Below are 20,000 nucleotides of genomic sequence, written 5' to 3'. Positions count from 1 at the left end.
TTTGAGTACTTTACAGGAGTTTACTGTAAATCAACTCTGATTACTGGAAGGCTGTTGGAGGTAGTTCTTTACAGGAGGTTACTGTAAATCAACTCTGATTACTGGAAGGCTGTTGGAGGTAGTTCTTTACAGGAGGTTACTGTAAATCAACTCTGATTACTGGATGGCTGTTGGAGGTAGTTCTCTACAGGAGGTTACTGTAAATCAACTCTGATTACTGGAAGGCTGTTAGAGGTAGTTCTTTACAGGAGGTTACTGTAAATCAACTCTGATTACTGGAAGGCTGTTGGAGGCAGTGACTAATCTATAGGTATGACTGTAAATGCATCTGATTACTGGAAGTGCTGTTGGTGTTCTTTACAGGTGGTTACTGTAAATCAACTCTGAGTACTGGAGCTGTTGGAGTGTAGTTCTCTACAGAGTGTGTGTAAATCAACTCTGATTACTGGAAGGCTGTTGAAGGTGTTCTTTGGAGTGTGTGTAGGAGTCAAGCTGATTACTGGAAGCAGAGGAAGTTCTCTAGGAGTTGAAGAACTCTGATTACTGGCAGGCTGTCTGGGACCCAGATATCAAGTGGTTACTGTAAATCAGACTGACTTCTCATCGTTACACATATGATCTTATAGAGGTTAGTAAATCACATCTGATTACTGGAAGGCTGTTGGAATGACTGACACAAACAATGCATTGTTCCAAACTGTATATCTGTCTGTCTCAGATATTGTGTGTGTGTGTTAGTACAGCTATACAGAGTACAGCTGTACAGAGTACAGCTGTATGTGAGTACAGCTATACAGAGTACAGCTATATGAGTACAGCTATATAGAGTACAGCTATACAGAGTACAGCTATAGAGTACAGCTATACAGAGTACAGCAGAGGACAGTTGACAGAGGTACAGCGGCAGCTATATAGGACATCTATACAGAGTACAGCTGGTATAGAGTACAGTCTACAGCTATACAGAGTACAGCTATGATCAGAGATCAGAGTCACATACAGAGTACTGTTTGTACAGAGTACAGCTATATAGAGTATAAGAGTACAGCTATACAAACGTACAGCTATCTACAGAGTACAGCTATATAGAGTACAGCTATATAGAGTACAGCTATATAGAGTACAGCTATACAGAGTACAGCTATACAGAGTACAGCTATATAGAGTACAGCTATATAGAGTACAGCTATATAGAGTACAGCTATATAGAGTACAGCTATATACAGCTAGAGTACAGCTATATAGAGTACAGCTATATAGAGTACAGCTATACAGAGTACAGCTATATAGAGTACAGCTATATAGAGTACAGCTATACAGAGTACAGCTATATAGAGTACAGCTATACAGAGTACAGCTACAGCTATATAGAGTACAGCTATACAGAGTACAGCTATATAGAGTACAGCTATATAGAGTACAGCTATACAGAGTACAGCTATACAGCTAGAGTACAGCTATATAGAGTACAGCTATACAGAGTACAGCTACAGCTATAGAGTACAGCTATACAGAGTACAGCTATACAGAGTACAGCTATACAGAGTACAGCTATACAGAGTACAGCTATACAGAGTACAGCTATATAGAGTACAGCTATATAGAGTACAGCTATATAGAGTACATATACAGCAGCTATACAGAGTACAGCTATATAGAGTACAGCTATATAGAGTACAGCTATATAGAGTACAGCTATATAGAGTACAGCTATATAGAGTACAGCTATCCAGAGTACAGCTATACAGAGTACAGCTGTATAGAGTACAGCTATATAGAGTACAGCTATATAGAGTACAGCTATACAGAGTACAGCTATATAGAGTACAGCTATACAGAGTACAGCTATATAGAGTACAGCTATACAGAGTACAGCTATATAGAGTACAGCTATACAGAGTACAGCTATACAGAGTAATAGCTAGAGTACAGTTATATAGAGTACAGCTATACACATCTATACAGAGTACAGCTATATAGAGTACAGAGTACAGCTATATAGAGTACAGCTATAAGGAGTACAGCTATACAGAGTACAGCTATATAGAGTACAGCTATACAGAGTACAGCTATACAGAGTACAGCTGTATAGAGTACAGCTATATAGAGTACAGCTATACAGAGTACAGCTATACAGAGTACAGCTATACAGAGTACAGCTATATAGCTAGTACAGCTATACAGAGTACAGCTATACAGAGTACAGCTATAGAGTACAGCTATATAGTACAGCTATATAGAGTACAGCTATATAGAGTACAGCTATACAGAGTACAGCTATACAGAGTACAGCTATACAGAGTACAGCTATATAGAGTACAGCTATATAGAGTACAGCTATACAGAGTACAGCTATATAGAGTACAGCTATATATAGAGTACAGCTATACATATGAGTACAGCTATACAGCTATACAGAGTACAGCTAGTACAGCTATACAGAGTACAGCTATATAGAGAGCCACAGCTATATAGAGTACAGCTATATACAGAGTACAGCTATATAGAGTACAGCTATACAGAGTACAGCTATCCAGAGTACAGCTATATAGAGTACAGCTATACAGAGTACAGCTATACAGAGTACAGCTATATAGAGTACAGCTATATAGAGTACAGCTATACAGAGTACAGCTATATAGAGTACAGCTATACAGAGTACAGCTATATAGAGTACAGCTATACAGAGTACAGCTATCCAGAGTACAGCTATATAGAGTACAGCTATATAGAGTACAGCTATACAGAGTACAGCTATATAGAGTACAGCTATACAGAGTACAGCTATATAGAGTACAGCTATATAGAGTACAGCTATCCAGAGTACAGCTATATAGAATATACGTATAATGTATATACATAGAACAGTCGTGGCCAAAAGTTTTGAGATTGACACAAATATACATTTTCACAAAGTCTGCTGCCTCAGTTTGTATGATGGCAATTTGCATATACTCCAGAATGTTATGAAGAGTGATCAGATGAATTGCAATTCATCTGCAAAGTCCCTCTTTGCAATCCAAATGAACTGAATCCCCCAAAAACATTTCCACTGCATTTCAGCCCTGCCACAAAAGGACCAGCTGACATCATGTCAGTGATTCTCTCGTTAACACAGGTGTGAGTGTTGACGAGGATAAGGATGGGGATCACTCTGTCATGCTGATTGAGTTCGCTTTACAGACAGGAAGCTTCAAAAGGAGGGTGGTGCTTGGAATCATTGTTCTTCCTCTGTCAACCATGGTTACCTGCAAGGAAACACGTGCCGTCATCATTGCTTTGCACAAAATGGGCTTCACTGGCAAGGATATTGCTGCCAGTAAGATTGCACCTAAATCAACCATTTATCGATCATCAAGACCTTCAAGCAGAGCGGTTCAATTGTTGTGAAGAAGACTTCATGGGAGCCCAAGAAAGTCCAGCAAATGCCGGGACTATCTCCTAAAGTTGATTCAGCTGTGGGATCGGTACAGAGCTTGCTCAGGAATGGCAGCAGGCAGGTGTGAGTGCATCTGCACAGTGAGGCGAAGACTTTTGGAGGATGGCCTGGTGTCAAGAAGGGCAGCAAAGAAGCCACTTCTCTCCAGGAAAAACATCAGGGACAGACTGATAGTCTGCAAAAGGTACAGGGATTGGACTGCTGAGGACTGGGGTAGAGTCATTTTCTCTGATGAATCCCCTTTCCGATTGTTTGGGGCATCTGGAAAAAAAGCTTGTCCGGAGAAGACAAGGTGAGCGCTACCATCAGGCCTGTGTCATGCCAACAGTAAAGCATCCTGAGACCATTCATGTGTGGGGTTGCTTCTCAGCCAAGGGTGTGGGCTCACTCACACAGCCATGAATAAAGAATGGTACCAACACATCCTCCGAGAGCAACTTCTCCCAGCCATCCAGGAACAGTTTGGTGATGAACCTTTTCCAGCCTGATGGAGCACCTTGCCAAAGGGCAGAAGTGGAAACTAAGTGGCTCGGGGAACAAAACATTTTGGGTCCAAGGCCAGGAAACTCCCCAGACCTTAATCCCATTGAGAACTTGTGGTCCATCCTCAAGAGGTGGGTGGACAAACAAAACCCCACAAATTCTGACAATCTCCAAGCATTGATTATCTAAGAATGGGCTGCCATCAGTCAGGATGTGGCCCAGAAGACAGCATGCCAGGGTGGATTCTTGAAAAAGAAGGGTCAACACTGCAAATATGGACTCTTTGCATCAACTTCATGTAATTGTCAATAAAAGACTTTGACACTTATGAAATGCTTGTAATTATACTTCAGTATTCCATCGTAACATCTGACAAAAATATCTAAAGACGCTGAAGCAGAAAACTTTGTGGAAATGAACATTTGTGTCATTCTCAAAACAGCCACGACTGTACAGCTATAGAGAGGAGAGTGTTATTAACCCCATACTATCCCTCCTCTTCCCAGGTGTGTCAGCTATAGAGAGTGTTATTAACCCCTACTATCCCTCCTCTTCCCAGGTGTATCAGCTATAGAGAGTGTTATTAACCCCTACTATCCCTCCTCTTCCCAGGTGTGTCAGCTATAGAGAGGAGAGTGTTATTAACCCCTACTACCCCTCCTCTTCCCAGGTGTATCAGCTATAGAGAGGAGAGTGTTATTAACCCCTACTACCCCTCCTCTTCCCAGGTGTGTCAGCTATAGAGAGTGTTATTAACCCCTACTACCCCTCCTCTTCCCAGGTGTGTCAGCTATAGAGAGTGTTATTAACCCCTACTACCCCTCCTCTTCCCAGGTGTATCAGCTATAGAGGAGAGTGTTATTAACCCCTACTATCCCTCCTCTTCCCAGGTGTGTCAGCTATAGAGAGTGTTATTAACCCCTACTATCCCTCCTCTTCCCAGGTGTGTCAGCTATAGAGAGGAGAGTGTTATTAACCCCTACTATCCCTCCTCTTCCCAGGTGTGTCAGCTATAGAGAGTGTTATTAACCCCTACTATCCCTCCTCTTCCCAGGTGTATCAGCTATAGAGAGTGTTATTAACCCCTACTATCCCTCCTCTTCCCAGGTGTATCAGCTATAGAGAGTGTTATTAACCCCTACTATCCCTCCTCTTCCCAGGTGTATCAGCTATAGAGAGTGTTATTAACCCCTACTATCCCTCCTCTTCCCAGGTGTATCAGCTATAGAGAGTGTTATTAACCCCTACTATCCCTCCTCTTCCCAGGTGTATCAGCTATAGAGAGTGTTATTAACCCCTACTATCCCTCCTCTTCCCAGGTGTGTCAGCTATAGAGAGGAGAGTGTTATTAACCCCTACTATCCCTCCTCTTCCCAGGTGTATCAGCTATAGAGAGTGTTATTAACCCCTACTATCCCTCCTCTTCCCAGGTGTATCAGCTATAGAGAGTGTTATTAACCCCTACTATCCCTCCTCTTCCCAGGTGTATCAGCTATAGAGAGTGTTATTAACCCCTACTATCCCTCCTCTTCCCAGGTGTGTCAGCTATAGAGTGTTATTAACCCCTACTATCCCTCCTCTTCCCAGGTGTATCAGCTATAGAGAGGAGAGTGTTATTAACCCCTACTATCCCTCCTCTTCCCAGGTGTGTCAGCTATAGAGAGTGTTATTAACCCCTACTATCCCTCCTCTTCCCAGGTGTGTCAGCTATAGAGAGTGTTATTAACCCCTACTATCCCTCCTCTTCCCAGGTGTGTCAGCTATAGAGGAGTGTTATTAACCCCTACTATCCCTCCTCTTCCCAGGTGTGTCAGCTATAGAGAGTGTTATTAACCCCTACTATCCCTCCTCTTCCCAGGTGTGTCAGCTATAGAGAGTGTTATTAACCCCTACTATCCCTCCTCTTCCCAGGTGTATCAGCTATAGAGAGGAGAGTGTTATTAACCCCTACTATCCCTCCTCTTCCCAGGTGTGTCAGCTATAGAGAGTGTTATTAACCCCTACTATCCCTCCTCTTCCCAGGTGTGTCAGCTATAGAGAGAGTGTTATTAACCCCTACTATCCCTCCTCTTCCCAGGTGTATCAGCTATAGAGAGTGTTATTAACCCCTACTATCCCTCCTCTTCCCAGGTGTGTCAGCTATAGAGAGGAGAGTGTTATTAACCCCTACTATCCCTCCTCTTCCCAGGTGTATCAGCTATAGAGAGTGTTATTAACCCCTACTATCCCTCCTCTTCCCAGGTGTGTCAGCTATAGAGAGTGTTATTAACCCCTACTATCCCTCCTCTTCCCAGGTGTGTCAGCTATAGAGAGTGTTATTAACCCCTACTATCCCTCCTCTTCCCAGGTGTGTCAGCTATAGAGAGTGTTATTAACCCCTACTATCCCTCCTCTTCCCAGGTGTGTCAGCTATAGAGAGTGTTATTAACCCCTACTATCCCTCCTCTTCCCAGGTGTGTCAGCTATAGAGAGGAGAGTGTTATTAACCCCTACTATCCCTCCCCTTCCCAGGTGTATCAGCTATAGAGAGTGTTATTAACCCCTACTATCCCTCCTCTTCCCAGGTGTGTCAGCTATAGAGAGGAGAGTGTTATTAACCCCTACTATCCCTCCTCTTCCCAGGTGTGTCAGCTATAGAGAGTGTTATTAACCCTACTATCCCTCCTCTTCCCAGGTGTATCAGCTATAGAGAGTGTTATTAACCCCTACTATCCCTCCTCTTCCCAGGTGTATCAGCTATAGAGAGTGTTATTAACCCCTACTATCCCTCCTCTTCCCAGGTGTATCAGCTATAGAGAGTGTTATTAACCCCTACTATCCCTCCTCTTCCCAGGTGTGTCAGCTATAGAGAGTGTTATTAACCCCTACTATCCCTCCTCTTCCCAGGTGTATCAGCTATAGAGAGGAGAGTGTTATTAACCCCTACTATCCCTCCTCTTCCCAGGTGTATCAGCTATAGAGAGTGTTATTAACCCCTACTATCCCTCCTCTTCCCAGGTGTGTCAGCTATAGAGAGGAGAGTGTTATTAACCCCTACTATCCCTCCTCTTCCCAGGTGTATCAGCTATAGAGAGTGTTATTAACCCCTACTATCCCTCCTCTTCCCAGGTGTGTCAGCTATAGAGAGGAGAGTGTTATTAACCCCTACTATCCCTCCTCTTCCCAGGTGTGTCAGCTATAGAGAGGAGAGTGTTATTAACCCCTACTATCCCTCCTCTTCCCAGGTGTGTCAGCTATAGAGAGAGAGTGTTATTAACCCCTACTATCCCTCCTCTTCCCAGGTGTGTCAGCTATAGAGAGTGTTATTAACCCCTACTATCCCTCCTCTTCCCAGGTGTGTCAGCTATAGAGAGAGAGTGTTATTAACCCCTACTATCCCTCCTCTTCCCAGGTGTGTCAGCTATAGAGAGTGTTATTAACCCCTACTATCCCTCCTCTTCCCAGGTGTGTCAGCTATAGAGAGTGTTATTAACCCCTACTATCCCTCCTCTTCCCAGGTGTGTCAGCTATAGTGTTATTAACCCCCTACTATCCCTCCTCTTCCCAGGTGTGTCAGCTATAGAGAGTGTTATTAACCCCTACTATCCCTCCTCTTCCCAGGTGTATCAGCTATAGAGAGGAGAGTGTTATTAACCCCTACTATCCCTCCTCTTCCCAGGTGTATCAGCTATAGAGAGTGTTATTAACCCCTACTATCCCTCCTCTTCCCAGGTGTGTCAGCTATAGAGAGGAGAGTGTTATTAACCCCTACTATCCCTCCTCTTCCCAGGTGTGTCAGCTATAGAGAGGAGAGTGTTATTAACCCCTACTATCCCTCCTCTTCCCAGGTGTGTCAGCTATAGAGAGGAGAGTGTTATTAACCCCTACTATCCCTCCTCTTCCCAGGTGTATCAGCTATAGAGAGTGTTATTAACCCCTACTATCCCTCCTCTTCCCAGGTGTGTCAGCTATAGAGAGTGTTATTAACCCCTACTATCCCTCCTCTTCCCAGGTGTGTCAGCTATAGAGAGTGTTATTAACCCCTACTATCCCTCCTCTTCCCAGGTGTGTCAGCTATAGAGAGGAGAGTGTTATTAACCCCTACTATCCCTCCTCTTCCCAGGTGTGTCAGCTATAGAGAGGAGAGTGTTATTAACCCCTACTATCCCTCCTCTTCCCAGGTGTGTCAGCTATAGAGAGTGTTTAACCCCTAACCCCTCTTCCCAGGTGTGTCATCCCCCTCTTCCCAGGTGTGTCAGCTATAGAGAGTGTTATTAACCCCTACTATCCCTCCTCTTCACAGGTGTGTCAGCTATAGAGAGTGTTATTAACCCCTACTATCCCTCCTCTTCCCAGGTGTGTCAGCTATAGAGAGTGTTATTAACCCCTACTATCCCTCCTCTTCCCAGGTGTGTCAGCTATAGAGAGTGTTATTAACCCCTACTATCCCTCCTCTTCCCAGGTGTGTCAGCTATAGAGAGGAGAGTGTTATTAACCCCTACTATCCCTCCTCTTCCCAGGTGTGTCAGCTATAGAGAGTGTTATTAACCCCTACTATCCCTCCTCTTCCCAGGTGTGTCAGCTATAGAGAGGAGAGTGTTATTAACCCCTACTATCCCTCCTCTTCCCAGGTGTATCAGCTATAGAGAGGAGAGTGTTATTAACCCCTACTATCCCTCCTCTTCCCAGGTGTATCAGCTATAGAGAGTGTTATTAACCCCTACTATCCCTCCTCTTCCCAGGTGTATCAGCTATAGAGAGTGTTATTAACCCCTACTATCCCTCCTCTTCCCAGGTGTATCAGCTATAGAGAGTGTTATTAACCCCTACTATCCCTCCTCTTCCCAGGTGTGTCAGCTATAGAGAGTGTTATTAACCCCTACTATCCCTCCTCTTCCCAGGTGTATCAGCTATAGAGAGGAGAGTGTTATTAACCCCTACTATCCCTCCTCTTCCCAGGTGTATCAGCTATAGAGAGTGTTATTAACCCCTACTACCCCTCCTCTTCCCAGGTGTGTCAGCTATAGAGAGGAGAGTGTTATTAACCCCTACTATCCCTCCTCTTCCCAGGTGTATCAGCTATAGAGAGTGTTATTAACCCCTACTACCCCTCCTCTTCCCAGGTGTGTCAGCTATAGAGAGGAGAGTGTTATTAACCCCTACTATCCCTCCTCTTCCCAGGTGTATCAGCTATAGAGAGGAGAGTGTTATTAACCCCTACTATCCCTCCTCTTCCCAGGTGTATCAGCTATAGAGAGGAGAGTGTTATTAACCCCTACTATCCCTCCTCTTCCCAGGTGTGTCAGCTATAGAGAGTGTTATTAACCCCTACTATCCCTCCTCTTCCCAGGTGTATCAGCTATAGAGAGGAGAGTGTTATTAACCCCTACTATCCCTCCTCTTCCCAGGTGTGTCAGCTATAGAGAGGAGAGTGTTATTAACCCCTACTATCCCTCCTCTTCCCAGGTGTGTCAGCTATAGAGAGTGTTATTAACCCCTACTATCCCTCCTCTTCCCAGGTGTATCAGCTATAGAGAGGAGAGTGTTATTAACCCCTACTATCCCTCCTCTTCCCAGGTGTATCAGCTATAGAGAGTGTTATTAACCCCTACTACCCCTCCTCTTCCCAGGTGTATCAGCTATAGAGAGTGTTATTAACCCCTACTATCCCTCCTCTTCCCAGGTGTATCAGCTATAGAGAGTGTTATTAACCCCTACTATCCCTCCTCTTCCCAGGTGTGTCAGCTATAGAGAGTGTTATTAACCCCTACTATCCCTCCTCTTCCCAGGTGTGTCAGCTATAGAGAGTGTTATTAACCCCTACTATCCCTCCTCTTCCCAGGTGTATCAGCTATAGAGAGGAGAGTGTTATTAACCCCTACTATCCCTCCTCTTCCCAGGTGTGTCAGCTATAGAGAGTGTTATTAACCCCTACTATCCCTCCTCTTCCCAGGTGTATCAGCTATAGAGAGTGTTATTAACCCCTACTATCCCTCCTCTTCCCAGGTGTGTCAGCTATAGAGAGGAGAGTGTTATTAACCCCTACTATCCCTCCTCTTCCCAGGTGTGTCAGCTATAGAGAGGAGAGTGTTATTAACCCCTACTATCCCTCCTCTTCCCAGGTGTGTCAGCTATAGAGAGGAGAGTGTTATTAACCCCTACTATCCCTCCTCTTCCCAGGTGTATCAGCTATAGAGAGTGTTATTAACCCCTACTATCCCTCCTCTTCCCAGGTGTGTCAGCTATAGAGAGTGTTATTAACCCCTACTATCCCTCCTCTTCCCAGGTGTGTCAGCTATAGAGAGTGTTATTAACCCCTACTATCCCTCCCCTTCCCAGGTGTGTCAGCTATAGAGAGTGTTATTAACCCCTACTATCCCTCCCCTTCCCAGGTGTGTCAGCTATAGAGAGTGTTATTAACCCCTATTATCCCTCCCCTTCCCAGGTGTGTCAGCTATAGAGAGGAGAGTGTTATTAACCCCTACTATCCCTCCTCTTCCCAGGTGTATCAGCTATAGAGAGTGTTATTAACCCCTACTATCCCTCCTCTTCCCAGGTGTATCAGCTATAGAGAGTGTTATTAACCCCTACTATCCCTCCTCTTCCCAGGTGTGTCAGCTATAGAGAGTGTTATTAACCCCTACTATCCCTCCTCTTCCCAGGTATGTCAGCTGGAGAGGTTCAGTGAGACCAGTGGTCTTGGCATCAGCACAGAGGCCAGGGCAGGACACCACTACCTGTGCTCCGTCTTACCTGAGGGGCCCGTCGGACAGAGCAGGAAGATACACCCTGGAGACCAGATACTGGAGGTGGGACGGACTGATTAACATCCATACATTCATTTAAACAAAACATATTTCACCTTTATTTAACCAGGTAGGCCAGTTGAGAACACCTTTATTTAACCAGGTAGGCTAGTTGAGAACACCTTTATTTAACCAGGTAGGTCAGTTGAGAACACCTTTATTTAACCAGGTAGGTCAGTTGAGAACACCTTTATTTAACCAGGTAGGTCAGTTGAGAACACCTTTATTTAACCAGGTAGGTCAGTTGAGAACACCTTTATTTAACCAGGTAGGTCAGTTGAGAACACCTTTATTTTTACCAGGTAGGTCAGTTGAGAACACCTTTATTTAACCAGGTAGGCTAGTTGAGAACACCTTTATTTAACCAGGTAGACCAGTTGAGAACACCTTTATTTAACCAGGTAGGCTAGTTGAGAACACCTTTATGTAACCAGGTAGGTCAGTTGAGAACACCTTTATTTAACCAGGTAGGCTAGTTGAGAACACCTTTATTTAACCAGGTAGGCTAGTTGAGAACACCTTTATTTAACCAGGTAGGCCAGTTGAGAACACCTTTATTTAACCAGGTAGGCCAGTTGAGAACACCTTTAACCAGGTAGGCCAGTTGAGAACACGTTTATTTAACCAGGTAGGCTAGTTGAGAACACCTTTATTTAACCAGATAGGCTAGTTGAGAACACCTTTATTTAACCAGGTAGGCTAGTTGAGAACACCTTTATTTAACCAGGTAGGCTAGTTGAGAACACCTTTATTTAACCAGGTAGGTCAGTTGAGAACACCTTTATTTAACCAGGTAGGCCAGTTGAGAACACCTTTATTTAACCAGGTAGGCTAGTTGAGAACACCTTTATTTAACCAGGTAGGCTGTTGAGAACACCTTTATTTAACCAGGTAGGCTAGTTGAGAACACCTTTATTTAACCAGGTAGGCTAGTTGAGAACACCTTTATTTAACCAGGTAGGCTAGTTGAGAACACCTTTATTTAACCAGGTAGGCTAGTTGAGAACACCTTTATTTTTATTTAACCAGGTAGGCTAGTTGAGAACACCTTTATTTAACCAGGTAAGAACACCTTTATTTAACCAGGTAGGCGAGTTGAGAACACCTTTATTTAACCAGGTAGGCTAGTTGAGAACACCTTTATTTAACCAGGTAGGCTAGTTGAGAACACCTTTATTTAACCAGGTAGGCTAGTTGAGAACACCTTTATTTAACCAGGTAGGCTAGTTGAGAACACCTTTATTTAACCAGGTAGTTGCACCTTTATTTAACCAGGTAGGCTAGAGAACACCTTTATTTAACCAGGTAGGCTAGTTGAGAACACCTTTATTTAACCAGGTAGGCCAGTTGAGAGCACCTTTATTTATTTAACCAGGTAGGCTAGTTGAGAACACCTTTATTTAACCAGGTAGGCTAGTTGAGAACACCTTTATTTAACCAGGTAGGCGAGTTGAGAACACCTTTATTTAACCAGGTAGGCCAGTTGAACCAGGTAGGCTAGTTGAGAACACCTTTATTTAACCAGGTAGGTAGGGCAGAACACCTTTATTTAACCAGGTAGGTCAGTTGAGAACAAGTTCTCATTTAGAACTGTGACCTGGACAAGATAAAGCAAAGCAGTGCAACACAAACAACACAGAGTTACACATGGAATAAACAAACATACAGTCAATAATACAGTAGAAAAATATGTTTATTTACAGGGTGTAACGGCGTTCTTCGTTTGTAGAAAGGAGTCGGACCGAAATGCAGCGTGGTAGTTACTCATGACTTTAATGAATGAAGAGCGTAACATGAAATAACTATAACATATACAAAAACAACAAACGGAACGAGAAACCTATTACAGCCTATCTGGTGAACACTACACAGAGACAGGAACAATCACCCACGAAATACACAGAGAAACCCAGGCTACCTAAATACGGTTCCCCATCAGAGACAACGAGAATCACCTGACTCTGATTGAGAAGCGCCTCAGGCAGCCAAGCCCATACAACACCCCTACTCAGCCGCAATCCCAATAATACAAAAACCCCAATACGAAATACAACAACATAAACCCATGTCACACCCTGGCCTGACCAAATATATAACGAAAACACAAGATACAATGACCAAGGCGTGACACAGTGTGTGTAAATGAGGTAAGGCAATAAATAGGCCATAGTGGCGAAGTAAATACAATATAGCAATTAAAAACTGGAGTGAAAGATGTATAGAAGATGATGATTCATTTGTTATAATATAATAATAATATAATATAATAATAATAATATATAATAATAATATAATATAATAATAATAATATATAATAATATAATATAATAATATATAAATAATATTATTATTATTATGATTCATTTGTTCATTCATTGGTTTGTTCGTTCATCCATTCATTAATTTGTTCATTCAGTCCTTAATTTATTTATTAATTCGTTCATTCATTTGGTTTGTTAATTAATTAATTAGTTCTTTAATTCACTGCTTTGTTCATTCATTCATCCATTTGTTTAGTCATCCATTCATTCATCCATTTGTTTAGTCATTCATTCATCCATCCATTTGTTTAGTCATTCATTCATCCATCCATTTGTTTAGTCATCCATTCATTCATCCATTTGTTTAGTCATTCATTCATCCATCCATTTGTTTAGTCATCCATTCATCCATCCATTTGTTTAGTCATCCATTCATCCATCCATTTGTTTAGTCATCCATTCATCCATCCATTTGTTTAGTCATCCATTCATCCATCCATTTGTTTAGTCATTCATTCATCCATCCATTTGTTTAGTCATCCATTCATCCATCCATTTGTTTAGTCATCCATTCATCCATCCATTTGTTTAGTCATCCATTCATCCATCCATTTGTTTAGTCATCCATTCATCCATCCATTTGTTTAGTCATCCATTCATCCATCCATTTGTTTAGTCATTCATTCATTCACCCATCCACACATCCAATGGAACATTGACCCTGTTCTGCTATGATGTACATTTACATTTACATTTAAGTCATTTAGCAGACGCTCTTATCCAGAGCGACTTACAAATTGGTGCATTCACCTTATGACATCCAGTGGAACAGTCACTTTACAATAGTGCATCTAAATCTTAAAGGGGGGGTGAGAGGGATTACTTATCCTATCCTAGGTATTCCTTAAAGAGGTGGGGTTTCAGGTGTCTCCGGAAGGTGGTGATTGACTCCGCTGTCCTGGCGTCGTGAGGGAGTTTGTTCCACCATTGGGGGGCCAGCGCAGCGAACAGTTTTGACTGGGCTGAGCGGGAGCTGTACTTCCTCAGTGGTAGGGAGGCGAGCAGGCCAGAGGTGGATGAACGCAGTGCCCTTGTTTGGGTGTAGGGCCTGATCAGAGCCTGGAGGTACTGAGGTGCCGTTCCCCTCACAGCTCCGTAGGCAAGCACCATGGTCTTGTAGCGGATGCGAAACTGGAAGCCAGTGGAGAGAACGGAGGAGCGGGGTGACGTGAGAGAACTGGGAAGGTTGAACACCAGACGGGCTGCGGCGTTCTGGATGAGTTGAAGGGGTTTAATGGCACAGGCAGGGAGCCCAGCCAACAGCGAGTTGCAGTAATCCAGACGGGAGATGACAAGTGCCTGGATTAGGACCTGCGCCGCTTCCTGTGTGAGGCAGGGTCGTTCTGCGGATGTTGTAGAGCATGAACCTACAGGAACGGGCCACCGCCTTGATGTTGGTTGAGAACGACAGGGTGTTGTCCAGGATCACGCCAAGGTTCTTGGCGCTCTGGGAGGAGGACACAATGGAGTTGTCAACCGTGATGGCGAGATCATGGAACGGGCAGTCCTTCCCCGGGAGGAAGAGCAGCTCCGTCTTGCCGAGGTGTAGCTACATGCAGCACATTGACCCTGTTCTGCTATGATGTAGCTACATGCAGCACATTGACCCTGTTCTGCTGTGATGTAGCTACATGCAGCACATTGACCCTGTTCTGCTATGATGTAGCTACATGCAGCACATTGACCCTGTTCTGCTATGATGTAGCTACATGCAGCACATTGACCCTGTTCTGCTATGATGTAGCTACATGCAGCACATTGACCCTGTTCTGCTATGATGTAGCTACATGCAGCACATTGACCCCGTTCTGCTATGATGTAGCTACATGTAGCACATTGACCCTGTTCTGCTATGATGTAGCTACATGCAGCACATTCAACATGTTTGCTGACCAGACCAGCTTCTCCCCTCTCCCAGGCGAATGGTATCCCTCTGATAGGAGAGACTCACAGAGAGGTGATCAGCGTTCTGAGAGAGCTGCCTCTGTGTGTCTGTATGGTGTGTTGCCGCGTCGTGCACCCACAGCTACGGGACAGTGACCACGACGATGATGATGATGAAGATGTACAGCTCCCCCTCAAAGAGCTACTGGCTGAGTTCAACGGCAAGGTAGAGAGGGATGGGGAGGAGGGATGGGGTGATGGAGGGATGGGGAGATGGAGGGATGGAGGGATGGGATGATGGAGGGATGGGGTGATGGGGAGATGGAGGGATGGGGTGATGGAGGGATGGGGTGATGGAGGGATGGGGTGATGGAGGGATGGGGTGATGGAGGGATGGGGTGATGGAGGGATGGGGAGATGGAGGGATATAGAGATGGAGGGATATAGAGATGGAGGTATATGGAGATGGAGGGATATAGAGATGGAGGGATATAGAGATGGAGGGATATGGAGATGGAGGGATATAGAGATGGAGGGATATGGAGATGGAGGGATATGGAGATGGAGGGATATAGAAATGGAGAGATATAGAGATGGAGGGATATGGAGATGGAGGGATATAGAGATGGAGGGATATAGAGATGGAGGGATATGGAGATGGAGGGATATGGAGATGGAGGGATATGGAGATGGAGGGAGATGGAGATGGGGGGATATGGAGATGGAGGGATATGGAGGGATATAGAGATGGAGGGATATGGAGATGGGTGGATTTTGGATAGAGGAATGGGGAAATGGAGGGATATGGAGATGGAGGGATATAGAGATGGTTGGATTTTGGATGGAGGAATGGGGAAATGGAGGGATATGGAGATGGAGGGATATAGAGATGGAGGGAGATGGAGATGGAGGGATATAGAGATGGAGGAATATGGAGATGGGTGGATTTTGGATAGAGGAATGGGGAAATGGAGGGATATGGAGATGGAGGGATATAGAGATGGGTGGATTTTGGATGGAGGAATGGGGAAATGGAGGGATATGGAGATGGAGGGATATAGAGATGGGTGGATTTTGGATGGAGGAATGGGGAAATGGAGGGATATGGAGATGGAGGGATGGGGAGATGGAGGGATATAGAGATGGAGGAATATGGAGATGGGTGGATTTTGGATAGAGGAATGGGGAAATGGAGGGATATGGAGATGGAGGAATGGGGAAATGGAGGGATTTGAAGATGGAGGAATATGGAGATGGAGGGATATGGAGATGTGTGGATTTTGGATGGAGGAATGGGGAAATGGAGGGATATGGAGATGGAGGAATGGGGAAATGGAGGGATTTGGAGATGGAGGAATGGGGAAATGGAGGGATATGGAGATGGAGGAATGGGGAAATGGAGGGATATGGAGATGGGTGGATTTTGGATAGAGGAATGGGGAAATGGAGGGATATGGAGATGGGTGGATTTTGGATGGAGGAATGGGGAAATGGAGGGATATGGAGATGGAGGGATGGGGAGATGGAGGGATATGGAGATGGAGGGATGGGGAGATGGAGGGATATAGAGATGGAGGGATATAGAGATGGAGGGATATGGAGATGGAGGGATTTAGAGATGGAGGGAGATGGAGATGGAGGGATATGGAGATGGAGGGATATAGAGATGGAGGGATATGGAGATGGAGGGATATAGAGATGGAGGGATATGGAGATGGAGGGATATAGAGATGGAGATGAATGGATTTTGGATGGAGGGATATGGAGATGGAGGGTTATAGAGATGGAGGGATATAGAGATGGAGGGATATGGAGATGGGTGGATTTTGGATGGAGGGATGGGGAGATGGAGGGATTTGGAGAAGGGGGAATATGGAGATGGAGGGAGATGGAGGGATATAGAGATGGAGGGAGATGGAGATGGGTGGATTTTGGATAGAGGAATGGGGAAATGGAGGGATATGGAGATGGAGGGATATAGAGATGGGTGGATTTTGGATGGAGGAATGGGGAAATGGAGGGATATGGAGATGGAGGGATATAGAGATGGGTGGATTTTGGATGGAGATGGGGAAATGGAGGGATATGGAGATGGAGGGATGGGAGATGGAGGGATATAGAGATGGAGAATATGGAGATGGGTGGATTTTGGATAGAGGAATGGGAAATGGAGGGATATGGAGATGGAGGAATGGGGAAATGGAGGGATATGGAGATGGGTGGATTTTGGATAGAGGAATGGGGAAATGGAGGGATATGGAGATGGGTGGATTTGGATGGAGGAATGGGGAAATGGAGGGATATGGAGATGGAGGGATGGGGAGATGGAGGGATATGGAGATGGAGGGATGGGGAGATGGAGGGATATAGAGATGGAGGGATATAGAGATGGAGGGATATGGAGATGGAGGGATTTAGAGATGGAGGGAGATGGAGGGATATGGAGATGGAGGGATATAGAGATGGAGGGATATGGAGATGGAGGGATATAGAGATGGAGGGATATGGAGATGGAGGGATATAGAGATGGAGGGAGATGGAGATGAATGGATTTTGGATGGAGGGATATGGAGATGGAGGGATATGGAGATGGAGGGATATAGAGATGGAGGGATATAGAGATGGAGGGATATGGAGATGGGTGGATTTTGGATGGAGGGATGGGGAGATGGAGGGATTTGGAGAAGGGGGAATATGGAGATGGAGGGAGATGGAGGGATATAGAGATGGAGGGAGATGGAGATTGGTGGATTTTGGATAGAGGAATGGGGAAATGGAGGGATATGGAGATGGAGGGATATAGAGATGGAGGGATATAGAGATGGAGGGATATGGAGATGGGTGGATTTTGGATAGAGGAATGGGGAAATGGAGGGATATGGAGATGGTGTCAGACATATTGGTGGGGTCAATCCAATCCCTTTAATGCCATTAGGCGAAGTGATCAAGTGGACACTATTTCTGGAAGTAGGGTGGAAAGATAGTCAATAAGACTGCAGCCGGGGTGTCATATGAGATGTGCCCTAACTCTCTCTCTCTCTCTTTCTCCTCTCCCAGTCCCAGTATGACCAGCCCTGCTGTCTACTTCCTGGTTGTAACAACATGGATTGTGGGAGTCGTGGTTTTAATAAGCCTGTGTCTCCTCCTCTGGCCATGTGGGAGAGAGACAGTCAGGTGATAGAGCTGGTGAAGGGAGAGGAAGGCCTGGGATTCAGCATCCTAGACTACCAGGTAAGACTGTGGTGCGTCTCGATGGTCTAACGTAGCTTCCTACTCTCCTCTCTTTCAACTGGTTTGGGATCACTAGTAATGTAGACCAGGAGACGAGGAGAGGATGGTGGGCCAAAGAGTGGATCCTTTGGAAAGACAATAAAAAAATTAAAAAGGATGAACTGGGAAGCAAAACAATTGTAGTCTCTCCTTTCTATTGGACTTGACCTTTGGGAGGACATGACCTTTGAACTGTTGTTCACATGTTCCTTATGTTGTCCCTCTGCAGGACCCAGAGGACGACTCCAAGACTGTCCTGGTAATCCGCTCCCTGGTCCCCGGTGGCGTGGCCGACTCAGACGGACGCCTGCTGCCCGGTGACCGGCTCATGTCCGTCAACGACGTGGACCTGGTCCGGTCGACGCTGGGGCACGCCGTGCACGTCCTCAAAACCACCGGCTACGGGGTCGTGCGCATCGGCGTCGCCAAGCCGCTGCCGGTACGACAGTAACCCAAAATACTCTAACACTGTATACTGTATACCACCCTCCTCCTGGATACCACCCTCCTCCTGTATACCACCCTCCTCCTGGATACCACCCTCCTCCTGTATACCACCCTCCTCCTGGATACCACCCTCCTCCTGTATACCACCCTCCTCCTGTATACCACCCTCCTCCTGGATACCACCCTCCTCCTGTATACCACCCTCCTCCTGGATACCACCCTCCTCCTGTATACCACCCTCCTCCTGTATACCACCCTCCTCCTGTATACCACCCTCCTCCTGTATACCACCCTCCTCCTGTATACCACCCTCCTCCTGGATACCACCCTCCTCCTGGATATCACCCTCCTCCTGTATACCACCCTCCTCCTGGATACCACCCTCCTCCTGTATCCTCCTGGATACCACCCTCCTCCCCTGGATACCACCCTCCTCCTGGACCACTCCTCCTGTATACCACCCTCCTCCTGGTATACCACCCTCCTCCTGGATACCACCCTCCTCCTGGATACCACCCTCCTCCTGGATACCACCCTCCTCCTGTATACCACCCTCCTCCTGGATACCACCCTCCTCCTGTATACCACCCTCCTCCTGTATACCACCCTCCTCCTGGATACCACCCTCCTCCCTGTATTCCACCCTCCTCCTGTATATCACCCTCCTCCTGTATACCCCTCCTCCTGGATATCACCCTCCTCCTGTATACCACCCTCCTCCTGGATATCTTCCTGTACCACCTCCTCCTGTACCACCCTCCTCCTGGATACCACCCTCCTCCTGTATACCACCCTCCTCCTGGATACCACCCCTCCTCCACCCTGGATACCACCCTCCTCCTGTATACCACCCTCCTCCTGTATACCACCCTCCTCCTGTATACCACCCTCCTCCTGTATACCACCCTCCTCCTGGATACCACCTCCTTCTGTATACCACCATCCTCCTGTATACCACCCTCCTCCTGTATACCACCCTCCTCCTGGATACCACCCCCTCTCCTCCTGTATACCACCCTCCTCCTGGATACCACCCTCCTCCTGTATACCACCCTCCTCCTGGATATCACCCTCCTCCTGTATACCACCCTCCTCCTGGATACCACCCTCCTCCTGTATACCACCCTCCTCCTGTATACCACCCTCCTCCTCCTGGATACCACCCCTCCTCCTGTATACCACCCTCCTCCTGTATACCACCCTCCTCCTGGATACCACCCTCCTCCTGTATACCACCCTCCTCCTGTATACCACCCTCCTCCTCTATACCACCCTCCTCCTGTATACCACCCTCTCCTGTATACCACCCTCCTCCTGTATACCACCCTCCTCCTGTATACCACCCTCCTCCTGTATACCACCCTCCTCCTG

At 45.8% G+C, this 20,000-nt stretch overlaps 1 protein-coding gene across 1 annotated transcript in view; it reads left to right on the top strand.

The window, feature by feature from the left end:
• LOC124027018 (multiple PDZ domain protein-like) overlaps positions 1-18,621 on the top strand; it is a gene marked incomplete at its 3' end in the record, with an annotated part of 57,509 nt that extends 38,888 nt beyond the window's left edge. Inside the window, exons 11-15 of the mRNA XM_046339579.1 lie at positions 3,119-3,204; positions 10,564-10,710; positions 14,947-15,138; positions 17,970-18,143; positions 18,412-18,621. Of these exons, the coding sequence (XP_046195535.1) occupies positions 3,119-3,204; positions 10,564-10,710; positions 14,947-15,138; positions 17,970-18,143; positions 18,412-18,621 (809 nt within the window). The remainder of the gene's footprint in view (positions 1-3,118; positions 3,205-10,563; positions 10,711-14,946; positions 15,139-17,969; positions 18,144-18,411) is intronic.
• Between the last annotated feature and the right edge of the window lie 1,379 nt (positions 18,622-20,000).

Source organism: Oncorhynchus gorbuscha, unplaced genomic scaffold (assembly GCF_021184085.1).
Source record: "Oncorhynchus gorbuscha isolate QuinsamMale2020 ecotype Even-year unplaced genomic scaffold, OgorEven_v1.0 Un_scaffold_2891, whole genome shotgun sequence".
Classification (NCBI taxonomy): Eukaryota; Metazoa; Chordata; class Actinopteri; order Salmoniformes; family Salmonidae; genus Oncorhynchus; species Oncorhynchus gorbuscha.
Note: the sequence above shows the minus strand (reverse complement) of the source record. Positions and strands in the feature narration are given on the sequence as shown.